Genomic DNA, 14556 nt, shown 5'->3' with positions numbered 1-14556 from the left:
ACATGGGATAACACCTCCCTTGGTGGAATTTGGGTCTTTATTAAAAGCAGTGAATAAATCATGAACTCATTGGAGAAGATATTTGCCAATTAACAAGTAGCAGCTGTTTTTCTTTCTTTTTAAGGATCTGACTGATTAAAATTGCATGCTTCATTTAAGCAAGAGCCTCATGTACTTTACCTGGGAAGAAAAAAAAAAGGCTGAGCATCCTTTATTCAAACAAAGTGCAGGCTTTTGTGATTCATTAAAACACTCTCAAACTGAATGCAAATCATCAGCCCACAGAAGCATTTTTGCTTGCTCTGTATAATGTGAGCATTCTCAATTCTCTGCTTAGCATCTCTGCTTCCTTAAGAGAGTCCACACTGAACAAGATAGAATAAGGGAACAGCAGTCGATCAGCAGAATCAGAGGCCTGTCTCCAACAAAGATGACAACCAGTCTCTCTGCAGAGTATAGCCCCATGAGGATAGCAGAGAAACAGTCAGGTATAGTGTTTGGCAGTGCTATAGCATGAGCGTGCGCATGCACATGCATGCGTGCACAAACACACACACACACACACACACACACACCACCACCACCACCACCACCACCACCACCACCACCACCACCAGATTAAGGAACAGACCCTCTTGCCTAACCTGTATAATTGACTACTGCGTGTCTCCTATGAAATTGCCTTGTTTCATGACTGGCTAAGCATCACTTAGGACCACAGGTAAAGGTCCCCATTCCCCCCTGCCCCAGCTTTAACAAACTCTGCCCTCGGTCTGTTCATCCAGAGCCAGGCTCCTCTTGCCATCCTTGTAACCAAAGGACCAGTAAGGTAGCTCAAAATCTGAATCATCTTCAGTCACACGGAGGGCACAATGGTAGCCCACACACAGAACATAGGTGGTCAGAGGCAGTGTGGCTAGACTCCCTGGCTACCTCTGTGGAGCACTGCTTCCCTGTGGCTGGGGAAATACTGATCGTATTTTTCTTTGGTTTCAGTACCCAGGGAACCAGAAGTATACGACAGATAGGACATACACATGCATGGAAGGCATGTACAATAGACACTGTACAAGTTGTGGAGGAGGCAATTTTCTGTCACACTTCCTAAGAAAGGTAACTTTCACCCTGTACCAAATGCCCATGGACAGAACAATCCTGGCACCAAGCCAGCTCTCCCAATTCTGGACAGCATAGCTGGCCTTCCTTATGCTATGCTGTAAAGAGGTCCTGGGTAGTAAACAACATTATCACAGACCTCACAAATGGAGTGCTTTCTGCTTCCAGTGAGGCCTAGGAGAAAGCACTCAATTTTTACCTCTAAACTGCTTTGTGTTTTTTATAGCTCTAAAGTGAGCATAGAGCAGTGTACTCACGGGTCGTAGCCACCGAGACGACTGGGCTGTACTCATATTCTCCAGAGGGGCTGGTGACCTTCAGTCGAAATCTGTACAGCGTCCTTGGTTCTAGGCCTTCAACCACATGCTTTGTCGCATAACCCCTGGACAGAAGGAAACAAACATGAATGACTCTGACCACCTTGGTCTTTTTCTAGTTTTATGTCATTTCCTGACGGTGATACTTTAAAATATTTAAAGATATGTGTGTCTGGTGTTGTGTCTGAGGATGGAATGTTTTATATGTATTCACAGTCCTTCACTAACAATGCAGGTGAGATTTTGGCTTGTGTACAGCAGGTTTTCAGTTTTATATAGTGTAGTTTTTACCTTGCCTGTATGCCAGGTCACCTAGGCAGCATTTCCCAACAGCAGGTAACAACAGGTAGAAGCAACTTTTGAATGCTTCCACTGAATGAATCAGTATCAATCTGATCCTGCTTTATTGAATTCCTTGAGAAAAATGGATAGGTCACAGATCTGTATCTTTGTGGCATATAACCTCTTTGCCCCATCTGGCCTAGCCAGGTGTGGTCCTTCCTAATTGAAACATCCCACCCAGAAAGGAATAGAGAAGGCTCATGAGTCTCTGGATACAAACAACTCACAAGTCTTAGCAAGTTCCTAAAACCAGTAAGATTCAGAAGGCCAGGGGAGGGATTTTCCCCGCTATCCTGGATATAAGAGAAAATGAACTTTCCCACCACCTGAGCTGCCTAAGTAGAGACTCTCTGACCTATAGTGCTGCCTAAAAGTTTTTCAGAACTTTAAGATTGCAGCTTTCATCAGTCAGTACCTTTGACACAACTGCCTTTGAGTCCTCCATGCTCCTATACCTAACCCTCCCACACTTTCCCAGAAAAAAAAAAAAAAAAAACCAACAACAATCTCATTCATTGGTTCATCCAGTTGCTCTTTGGCAAAATTGTTCCCATAGTGTATCATTGGTTTGCTATCTAGAGTAAATACACATTTGTTTATACTCTCCCCAAAAATGTTTCACATAACACAGTGCTTGGTGCACAGCTGACAAGTTACATGTTCTTCAAAAAAAAACTCATACTAACCCATAAAATTCATATTCAGATGACAAAGTTTCACATTTAAAAGATTATGTACACATGTGAGTCTCAAATGGTCTTCAAGTAGGTAGATAAAGTCTGAAAGTCATAGCTACTACATCTAAAGCAAGCAAAATACTGCAGGGAGCAGGACTTAAGAAGTCAAGCCAATGATGGTTTGCTGCTCAGAACCAAATCTGTTTAGCTAGGAAGTCAGGCAGCATAATACAAAACAACTCTAACATCTTACATCACCTGTAAGTTCACCTAGGAATGCTAGCTGGCAACAGGAGTTGAAGGTTTCTATGGTAGAAGTCTGACTAGAGGCTTGCAGTGAAGATCCTATGACTCCAGGGGAAGATGTCTGAATTCTGTAATCAGGAGCCTAGAAAATGAGAACTGGAAACCAGTGCAGTGGCTAGCCTGCTGCCCTGCCCTTAGCCCTCTCAGAGGATGCTGGAACCAAAAGGTGCATAGAGACGCCAGTTCTCTGCTATATAGGAAGCTGATGGGATGCCTCTGCTTTGGTGCACATGCTAAGACACCAAGCCTTCAAAGGGGATAGGATTACTTGTAGCTCCTGATATATTTCAATTCTCAGTTTCATTCTACTACCAGAAATCTTTACTGGGCTTTGAGTAGATCCCAAGAATCCCTATTGCAATGCTATATCTAACTAAGTTTGTTTTTGCTTGTGCTTCAAAGGCTTGACCTTTGTTGAGGGAACATACTATCTCTAGTTCTTTTTCTCTCCACTTCACTATATTCTTGCTTTCTTCCCTTCAATATACTTACCCATGGCTCCATGCATACAAGCTTACCATTGTTTTCTGTCATTTCTCTCATCCTCAGCAGAGCTTCTGCAGATGCCAAAGCCATACATTACTATTTACAAACTGGCTGTTCAAGGATGTTTGTGCTCAACCTAAATATTTACACACAAGCTTTGTTCTATGCAATTCAAACTTATTCCATGCCCATTTCTTGCAAGGTGTTGGGCCAGGCAGACCCAGATGAGCCCAAGAAGGAGTTAAATCATTCAACATCCTGTGGGCCCTATCAGCTGGAGTCACCATCGTGGCTGGTAGAAGCTTGCCTGAACACACACAGCTGCAGAATAAAGATGGGCCTCAGCTGTTACTCAAGGCCTCATTTATTCATCCCCAGAGCCCACTAGAAAATCAGTCTTTTCTCAAAGGTGTGGCATTAGAGGGGTGGCTACAGAACAGAGCCACTCGGACACTGGGTGAAGCCTTCAGCTTCTCAACCCCATCCCTCCCAGAGCCTGAAGTCTGATTTCCTCCAGAGTTTCTTCTCCTGCATGAGGAATGAGGGGTGAGAGGAGAGAGAATTGCATGGTGTCCTGCAAGAAGTTCTCTCTGACTTCTATGACAGACAAGATGTGTCAGAATGAAATGTAAGGTTCAAAGGACATCAGCCCCAGGATGAAATGCATGTGTGCCTCAAACAGAGTATACGTAGGTTGTGTCAGACCCAGGTATGTGAAGAAAGATGCCCCCATGAGAGCCAGCTACATCACCCAACCCCACAATTATCAAAACCCTTTCTCCTTGGTGCTCATCCAAAGCTGAGACTCTAGGAGAAAGGAGTAACTTGCACTACAAAATTACTTCAGGCACCAAAATCCAACAGAGCCAAAAAATAATAATCTGAGCACTAGACGCCTCTACCATCAAGCCCTGCTCCCCATGCTCTGTTGGCAAATTCAGCCCCACTCTGGTATCTTTTATTTGTAAAGCCATCCCTCTTCACTCCAAAGAAGGTGCATGCTCAGAGAGGCCAGCCCATCCATCAATGCAGAAACACAGGCAAGAGTCTACTCCTGTGCCCTGGAATGGGAGGAAGGTGGCAGGAGGGAAGCTGGGTAACTCTGAGGTTGAGTGATAAGAAGCCTATAGCTTTCACACTGGTGCCATTGAGAGTTAGACACCATGAGAAGTTCTAATTCCTGCTGTAGAGGGACCACATGGTAAAATGGAGCTACAGGACAGTGGCAGGCAGTGATGGAGAGAAAATAGTCTAGGCAGCATCCCGAGTGCCAGCTTCCAGCCAACAGAAGCACTACTATGCCTGCCAAAGTCCATGGAGCAGAAGCCAGTGCCATCACAGGCTAGCTGGGAGACAGACAGATGGACACACAGCCACATAAGATAATAAAGAAATGGTTCTGATGGCATAAAGAAAAACATTTGAATTTTAAAAAGCAGACAAGAATGAGAAACATAAATACACTCACCACAACATGAACTCTCTAAACCAAACAGAATAAATGTCCTGAAATACTACATGGGCTGAAAATTGTAAGTAAAAATGAATCAGACCAGAGCAGGTGATTCTTAGGAAGATGTAGATTGTATTGCTAAGTGAGCATCCTCACTATAGTTTGAGTAGGGTTGGTCCCCTAAGGTATGGGTGAGCATGCCTGTGAGGGTGTGTGGGTGTGTGGGTGTGATGTGCACACATGCACACATACAAGTCTACACACATGCAGTCTCCCTTGCTTATTAGCATTCACTCAATCCCCATAACTAATAGAGGTCTAGCACACTGGAAAATTTTAAGATGTCCTGTTTTAGATTTTGAGATGAAGCCTTGAAATTTGTGTAGGCTGGTCCCCATCTCTGGGCCTCAAGTGATCCCCCTCTGTTTCAGCCCGCTAAGCACCTGGGACCACAGGCCTGAGCCTGGATCCACTCGCAAATGCTTTCAATCTACCATTAAAAGCATCGTGTGTTCAACCAGTTCACACACTGTTCTGCTATCTCCCCCCTCAATTATGGCACAAGCTTCCTGATTAACTCTCTCTGCTGCCTACTCCCCTCCTCCCACAGCCTCATCTCAGGCAGCCACAGCGGCCCTCATAGACCATATAGACCCTGCCTCTTCTGGATTAACAACTTCACTTGCTTCCCCCAACCTCTTTCTAGTAAAAGCCAGTACTCTCTGGATAAGTCACAGTCACACTGTCACCTCTTGCTACCTTGTCAGCCTCACCAATACCTCCACCTGTCCACTCTCCTCCACATTCCTCCATGAGTTTTCCTGTTTGACACTGCTTTGGCCTGGTAAGTCCCCTTCAGTACCCCACACTTGCTTCAGGCTCTTAATCTTGGTCCCAGACCCCTAACCTGTCCCCCACTTTCCTCTTTAGGACCTAGTACCCCTGACACACTATGCCCTTTTACTTGAACATCTCATTTACCAGTTTTTCTCAACATGAGGAATTCCTGTCTGACTCCAGTGCTGCCTCTGGCTTTTGGGACAGTGTTTACAATGTCATGGGCACTCATGACAATGGCGTGGGTAAAAAGCACAAGAGGGTGGCAACTGTCACAGCAAGAAAGGACAACAGTAAAACAGCAAGGGAGCTTTTCAGTTGATGCATAAAATTACATTGGCAGGACGAAGGGACAGAGAACAAGAAACACACGGAGGAGGATGCCAAGGCATGTTCAAAAGACAGGAAGTCCCTACATCAGAGAACCTTTGTGCTCAGAAATAGGACCTACTCAAGCAGGTGTGAGCAAGCTGCAAACACACACGTGTACCATGTATATCATACAAAGAGACAGATATCACAAATATGTGTATAAATGCACATGCATGTGCACACACATACGGCTTTAAAAGGAAACAACCTTCACAGTAGAACATGATGAAACAACACCCTAGGGAGTCAGACTGTACAAAGCATGACCTCCATGCAAAGAAGACCCGCTTGAGACAATATGACAAATGAGGGGAAAAAAAACCTTCAGGATAGAAAGAAGAGACAGAAAGCAAGAAGACTCATCTCACTGGCAAATTCTGGACTGTTCAGGGCCTGGAACACATAGGAAAACAGACAGAAATGGAGCAGAATGCCCTGGCCTTGTAAAGGGGAATGGAAGGGGGAACCCACAAAACTAGGTAACTGTACTTCTGAGAACTATAAGGGAAACCCAAGCCAAAGACCACTCCAGTGATGCAGACTGCCAGGGCAGAAGGAAGCACCCGACACCACCAGACCAGCGTGCACTAGATAACCATCCTAGTAAGGAAGCCATTTATTTGCCTTAATGTTAGAATGAAGCGGGAGATGAATGAGGTTGAGACTGCTGCAGTCCAAGCCTGCCACCTAGTGGTCAGGTACATGCACACAATTTTTAAAGGGATAAAACCTTTGACCGAAAGGTCCTTGGAGCCAGAGTATTCGGATGATGCCACAAGCTCTGGATGACAGACCACTAACCAAGACTGTTCTCTGGCCAGACAGCAGCCAGGTTTCTGGGGCCAATGTGAATGACGCAGACACTACATCAGCTGGAGGCTAGTGTATGTGGCTGGTATCTCTCTAAATGAACCTTGGGCACTTGGCAATAAAAAGAAGGAAGGAAGGACGAGAGGGAGGGCAGGACGGAGGATGGGAGGGAGCAGGCAGGCCAAGAAGTGACAAAAGAACATAGCCAGGGCAGTTCCCCATGCTCTGGCCAAGCACAGGTCAGACAAGTTGAAGGCTCTGTCTCTTTCTTCCTCCATAAAAATACTAAAAATATAATTTAAAGATGAGAAAGATAGTTTGGTGGGTAAAAAAGAACACTTGTCATAAAAGCATCAGGACCTGAGTTCAGATCCCTAGCACCTACATTAGAAAGCTGGCTGTGGCCCCACACACCTGTAATGCCAGCACTGGGGTAGGGAGAGACAGAAGGATAGTTGGGGTCTGATGGCCAGTCAGTCGAGTAGGTGGCCATTGCCAGAGAGCAAGCTGGGTGCCAGTGAAGGAGCTTGTTTCAATGAAATAGGGGCAGAATGGAAAAGCAGGATACTCAACATGCTCTTCTGGCCTCCATGGGTACATATACCTGGACACACACACACACACACATGCACACACATACACATATACATACATACACACAGGACATTCTATATTATGTATATATGTGTTTAGAAGGAAATCACCTTCGTAATAAAACATGTGAAATGATTAAAGAAAATCTTGGGGATTTGATGGTTATTTTTGGCCAATTTGATGTAAGCTAAAGTCATTTGGGAAGAGGGAACCGCAGTTGAGAACATGTTTGGCCAGACATACCTATGTGAAAGTCTGTGGGGCGTTTTCTTGATTAATAATTGATATGGAAGAACCCATGCCCATTGTGGGTGGTGCTAGTCTTGGGCAGGTGGTCCTGGAAGTGTAAGAAACCAAGCTAAGCAAGCTGTGGGGAGCAAGCCTGTAAGCTGCACCCCTCCACGACCTCTGCAACAGCTCCTGCCTCCAGGTTCCTGCTCTGACTTCCCCCCATGATGGACTGTGGTGTGGAACTGTAAGCTGAAATAAACCCTTTCCTCCCCAAGTTGCTTTTGGTCATGGTGTTTATCACAATAGAATTCTAACTGAGTCAGAAATTCCAGGTCCAAAATTATTCTCATATAGTAACTATACTTCAGATAATACTATTTTTGTTTGAAAAAAAATGCTTCTCAAATATCAGGATATTACCACTTAGGTAACAACTGAAGAGTAGGGTGAAGGGAAGAAAGACACTGGAGAGGGGAGAAGGAGACATGTGACATGAGACCAGACACACATCACCACCATCCAGACTGTCCCCCACATCCCCACATCAGCACTTGGGTATAATGCCTCTGGAGGAAAGGACAGACAAGTAGCTGACTGAACATTCTGGATCCTGACCATATCATTGCCAGACTGTTACCTGTGAATTACTACACTATTGTGTCCCAGAGCACCAGGGAAAGGTAGGGGAGGTCTCCAGGCTCTTCTGTGCTAAGCCTTGTAGTCCCTACAGTAAAGGCTAAGTGAGAGCACACTTGCATTTCTTTCTGGTATTTCTAAGTCTCAGGAAGAAGTGACTTTATTTTGCAAAGAGCTAAGCAGCCAAAGGAAGTTAAGGCAATGCTAAGATGAAGACAAGGAGTCCCCTTCTGTGGAACTTTGCTTTTGTAAAAGCCATAACTCTGCAAGGGCCTGCAGCCTGCCAGCAGTGGTCTAGGAACTGTGACAGAGTACTGCACAAGTCAGAAGTCTTGCCCATCTCCCATTGTGCCTAAACATTGGTGGGGACACCAAAAAGAACAAGCCACCATGTGGGAGAGCCCCAGTGCAGTGCTTGCGAGCACCTGAATGGGGATCTAAGGTAAGGCTGTAGGCAGAGCAGGTGGGCTGGCAAGCTTTGTGGCCGTTAGAGTAAGAAGGGAGTGAGGAGGAGGAAACTTCATCTAGGGTTCATACTCTGGGTTCAAATAAATCAGAAGAAAATGCTAGGGAAACTAAGGAGCAAGGCCCTAATATGGGGCAAGCCCAGCCTTGAGGCTGAGATGGAGGCCATTCCAGGTCGAAAGAGTTGAGAAGGGGCAACCATGTCAGAAGAGATTAGAACAGTCGGCTGGTGTGAACTAGAGGTGCGTCACCTGGTATCCACACACAGAACAGCCCGATGGGAACCACAGCTTGCTTCATCCTGCCATCTTGTCTTTCCCTCTCTGCATTTTTGCCATAGGCAAATGCACTAGCATACTTCTGGATTCAAGGAAGCTCTCAGTTATAGGGGGTTCATTCCCATGTTGACCACTAATGCTCATACCAAGAGTCCATGGGTTCAGCCCTTAACTTCAGTGTAGCCAGAGGGTTCTCGGTGACCTAGAAAACCGTTCTATGGTGAGGAAAGCAAGATGAAGTGTGAGCAGCCATGCCTGCACCTACGTGTAAATGACACCATAGTTGTGCATCTTGGGGTCCTCTTCTTCAATGGAGAACCTAAGCCACTGCTCCTGTGGTCCTTGCCGTTTCTCTTTCTTTTCCAGATCCCAGTACAGTTCGATGCTGTGATGAGTCACCTTGCCCACAACAGGAGGGTGCGGCTTTAAGAGTGGCACGATTTCTGAAAAAGAGAAATATGAGGTTCAGGGCTCTGTTTCCAGAAGGTCAGAGCTGCCTGGTGACCCAACTGTCTCCCACACATTGGACACCAGCACGTGAGAAGCACGCACATAAGTGCCTTGACACTCCTAACAGCAACTACACTGGTCCGCTGATACTAAAATTCACCATGACCCTTCCAGAAAGTGGGTTGGTGTGGCACAGCAAATAGCTGAATCTTTAAGAATGAAACTCAGTGTGTTGCTATCATCCTTTGGTGAACTGGCTCACAGAGAGAGCCAAGAGATGAACACCATATTTGGTCTAAATATGTATTTATAACAGATGATAAAGGCTTTACGTCTGTTCTGTATAATTAGCTCTGTGTAAACAAGAACAGACTAGTCTTGACCCAGGTAAAAGATAAGCTCTGTGCCAAATAGAAAAAGCAAATATCCAAGAGGACATATAACAACTGTTCCCACAACCCAGTGTCCACAGAGACCAGCAGCAACAAGCTCTCACTTCGTGTCCAGTCAGACACTGAAGAGACCTCGTTACTATTACAAGTGACACTATCTGGAGAAGACACTCTCAGCCATTGGCTATGGAGAAGTAAAAACCAAAGCCTTGCCAGAGAGCACTATGCAAGTATATGGTAGAAGGTAAAATTGGCCAGTGGAGATGTAGTGTGGAGGACAGAGTGCCTGCCTGGTGTGCACAAAGCCCAGGGCTCCATCCCCAACATTGCACAAACTTGAGTGTGCTATCTCACACATGTAATCACAGCAGTCATGAGGTAGAGGCAGGAGGGTCAGTTCAAGGTCATCTTCAACTCTATAGTGAGTTCAAGGACAGCCATGGGCTGCATGAGATCCTGTAAAATGTGGGTCCCACTCAACCAGGTCACTCATCTGTGGTGACCTTTGCCACAGTGATGAGGACACACACACACACACAAATGAGGACATGACCTGCTTCATAGCACAGCAATTTTCATGAGGAAAGGAGAGCCATTGGTAAGGGAATAGATGAGCAATTTTCCAGCTCTACAATGCTAAAGACAGCCTTGAAAATGAATAGTTTTGCCAGGCATGGTAGCACTCACTTTTAATTCTAGCACCAAGAGGCAGAGACATATGTAAATCTCTGTGGCTTGAGACCAGCCTGGTCTACATAGCAAGTTCCAGGACACCCAGGGCTATGTACAAAGAGCCTGTCTCAAATACAAGCAGACAAATAAAATGAATGATTTCCATGCTAGATGTTTTGAGAGGATTTCCATACAACTCTATCAGGTCAGAAATAAAGAAATACTGAGTTTTAAATGCACAAGGAGCCTGACCTGTGCCTGCTAGGAGCAAAGACCCAGTGCTGGACCTCATCCCTCATAGCACACACCCCAGTTGGAGCTCTACCCCTCCCCACAACACATCCAGCTTCACAGGTGAGATCTTAAACCCCTCCCAGAGACCCGTGTACCTGAACCCCTGGGACCCTGGGAAGCAGCTTCCTGCCCAGCAGGATACCAGGGTGCCTTCCAGCTCCCACCTGTGCCCACTGGGAGCAGAGACCTGATCCCATACAGCAAACACACCAGTGGTAGCTCAACCCCCCAGCTTGACTCCCCAGGATCACAGGATCACAGGAAGAATGGGCTCCAATAGGAGACAGGGAGGCCAGATAACAGCAGAGATAACCAGATGGCGAGAGGCAAGTGTAAGAACATAAGCAACAGGAACCAATTTGACTTGGCAGCATCAGAACCCAGTTTGTCCACCAAAGCAAGTCCTGGATACCCAATCACACCCTTCTTAAAACAAGATTCAGATCTAAACTCTCATTTCATTAAGATGATAGAGAACTTTAAGGACATAAATAACTCCCTTAAAGAAATGCAGAAGAACACAAGTAAATAAGTAGAAGCCCTTAAAGAGGAAATGCATAAATCCCTTAAAGAAATATAGGAATCAAACAGGTGAAGGAATTAAACAAAACCATCCAGGATCTGAAAATGGAAGTAGAATCATTAAAGAAAACTCAAAGGGAGACAGCCCTGGAGACAGAAAACCTAGGAAAGAGATCAGGAGTCACAGATGCAAGCATCACCAACAGAATACAAGAGATAGAAGAGAGAATCTCAACAGCAGAAGATACAATACAAGACATAGACACAACAGTCAAGAAAAATTTTAAAAAGCAAAAAGCTCCTATCTCAAAACATTCAAGAAATCCAGGACAAAATGAAAAGATCCAACTCAAGAATAATAGATATAGAAGAGGATGAAGATTCCCAACTCAAAGGGCCAGAAAACATCTTCAACAAAAGTATAGAAGAAAACTTTCCTACCCTAAAGAAAGAAATGCTAGTAAACATACAAGAAGCCTACAGAACACCAGATGGGACCAGAAAAGAAATTCCTCTTGTCATAAAATAATGAAAACTCCAAATGCACAGAACAAAGAAAGAATATTGAAAGCAGTAAGGGAAAAAAGGTCAAGTAACATATAAAAGCAGACCTATCAGAATTACACCAGACTTCTCACCAGAAACTATAAAAGCCAGAAGAGTCTGGGAAGATGTTATACAGACCCTAAAAGGTCAAAAATGTCAGCCCAGGCTACAATACCCAGCAAAACTTGCAATTACCATAGATGGAGAAACCAAAGTTTTCCAAGACAAAACAAAATTTAAACAATATTTTTCTACTAATTTAGCCCTACAAAGGATAATGGAAGGAAAAGTCCAATACAAAGTAGGAAACTACACCCAAGAAAAAGCAAGAAATTAACCTTTTCACAAGAAACCCAAAAGAAGAGAAACACACAAACATAATTCCAACTCTAAGAACAAAAATAACAGGAAGCAATGATCATTGTTCCCTAATATCTCTAAACATCAGTGGACTCAATTCCCCAATAAAAAGACATAGGCTAACAGACTGAATATGTAAGCAGTATCCATCATTTTGCTGCACACAGGAAACACACCTCAATTTCAAAGATAGATATTCCCTCAAAGTAAAAGGATAAGAAAAAATTTTCCAAACAAATGGTCCCAAGAAACAAGCTGGAGTAGCCATCCTAATATCCAACAAAATAGACTTTCAACCAAAAATTATCAAAAAAGATGGGGAAGGTTACTACATACTTATCAAAGAAAAACTCCACCAGGATGAACTCTCAATTCTGAACATCTAAGCCCCAAATGCAAGGCCACCCACATTTGCAAAAGAAACACTACTAAAGCTCAGAACACACATTGAACATCATCCAATAATAATAGGAGATTTCAACACCCCATTCTCACCAATGAACAAATCATTGAAACAAACTACACAGAGACACAGTGAAACTAAAAGAAGTTATGAACCAAATGGATTTAATAGATATCTACAGAATATTTCACCCTAAAACAAAAGAATATACATTCTTCTCAGAACCCCATGGTACCTTCTCAAAAATAGACCATATACTCAGACACAAAACAAACCTCAACATTAAATTAATCCCATGTATTCTATCAGACCGTTATAGACTAAGGCTGGTCTTCAATAGCAACAAAAACAACAGAAAGCCTACATAACCATGAAAGCTGAACAACTATCTACTCAGTGATAACTTTGTCAGGGAAGGAATAAAGAAAGAAAGAAAAGACTTTTTAGAATTTAATGAAAATGAAGGCACAATATACCCAAATTTATTGGACACAATGAAAGCAATGATAAGAGAAAAACTCACAGCTCAGAGTGCCTCCAAAAAGAAACTGGAGAGAGTATACACTAGCAGCTTAACCGCTCATCTGAAAGTTCTAGAAAAAAAGAAGCAAATACACCCAAGAGGAGTAGAAGGCAGGAAATAATCAAACTCAGGGCTAAAATCAACCAAGTAGAAACAAAAAGAACTATACAAAGAATCAACAAAACTAGGAACTGGTTCTTTGAGGATCAACAAGATAGAGAAACCCTCAGCTAAACTAACCAGAGAGCACAGAGACAGTATCCAAATTAACAAAATCAGAAATGAAAAGGGAGACATAACAATGGAAACCGAGAAAATTTAAAACAAAAGTCTATACTTAACAAAACTAGAAAACCTAGATGAAATGAATGAATTTCTAGACAGATATCAGGTACTAAAGTTAAATCAGGATCAGATAAACCATCTAAACAGCCCCATAACCCCAAAGGAAATAGATGCAGTCATTAAAATTCTCCCAACCAAGAAGAGTACAGGACCAGATGGGTTTAGTGCAGAATTCGATCAGACCTTTGAAGAAGATCTAATACCAATGCTCTTTAAACTATTCCACAAAATAGAAACAGAAGGAACACTACCCAATTCTTTCTATGAAGCCATAGTTACACTGATACCTAACAAAGGCCCAACAAAGAAAGAGAACTACAGGCCAATTTCCCTTATGAAAACCAATGCAAAAATACCCAGTAAAATTATCACAAACGAAATCCAAGAACATATCAAAATGATCCTCCACTATGAGCAAGTAGGCTTCATTCTAGGGATGCAGGGATGGTTCAATATATGGAAACCCAACAATGTAATCCAATACATAAACAAACTCAAAGAAAGAACCACATGATCATCCCATTAGATGTGGAAAAAGCTTTTGACAAAATACAACACCCATTCATGTTAGAAGTATTGGAGAGGTCAGGAATTCAAGGTGCATACCTAAATATAATAAAAGCAATATACAGCAAACCAATAACCAACATCAAACCAAATAGGGAGAAACTGAAAGCAATCCCATTAAAATCAGAGACTAGACAAGGCTGCCCACTCTCTCCCTACCTATTCAGTATAGTACTCCAAGTTCTAGCCAGAGCAATTAGACAACATAAAGAGATCAAAGGGATACAAATTGGGGAAGAGGAAGTCAAGTTATCACTATTTGCAGATAATATAATAATATACATAAGTGACCCCAAAAATTCTACTAGAGAGCTCCTAAACCTGATAAACAACTTCAGCAAAGTGGCGGAATATAAAATTAACTCAAACAAATCAGTAGCCTTCCTCTACTCATAGGATAAACAGGCTGAGGAAGAAATTAGGGAAAGGACACCTCAAAATTGTCACAAAGAATATAAAATACCATGGTGTGAATCTAACCAAGCAAGTGAAAGATCTGTATGACAAGAACTTCAAGTCTCGCCGGGCGGTGGTGGTGCATGCCTTTAATCCCAGCACTTGG

General features: G+C 43.4%; 1 protein-coding gene across 1 annotated transcript in view; it reads right to left on the bottom strand.

The window, feature by feature from the left end:
* Fank1 (fibronectin type III and ankyrin repeat domains 1) overlaps nucleotides 1–14556 on the bottom strand; it is a 104612-nt gene that overhangs the window by 15812 nt on the left and 74244 nt on the right. Inside the window, exons 2-3 of the mRNA XM_034495249.2 lie at nucleotides 9186–9363; nucleotides 1374–1498 (exon numbers count right to left, since the gene is read on the bottom strand). Of these exons, the coding sequence (XP_034351140.1) occupies nucleotides 1374–1498; nucleotides 9186–9363 (303 nt within the window). The remainder of the gene's footprint in view (nucleotides 1–1373; nucleotides 1499–9185; nucleotides 9364–14556) is intronic.

Source organism: Arvicanthis niloticus, chromosome 1 (assembly GCF_011762505.2).
Source record: "Arvicanthis niloticus isolate mArvNil1 chromosome 1, mArvNil1.pat.X, whole genome shotgun sequence".
Classification (NCBI taxonomy): domain Eukaryota; kingdom Metazoa; phylum Chordata; class Mammalia; order Rodentia; family Muridae; genus Arvicanthis; species Arvicanthis niloticus.
This window is presented reverse-complemented; position numbering and strand designations above follow the sequence as displayed.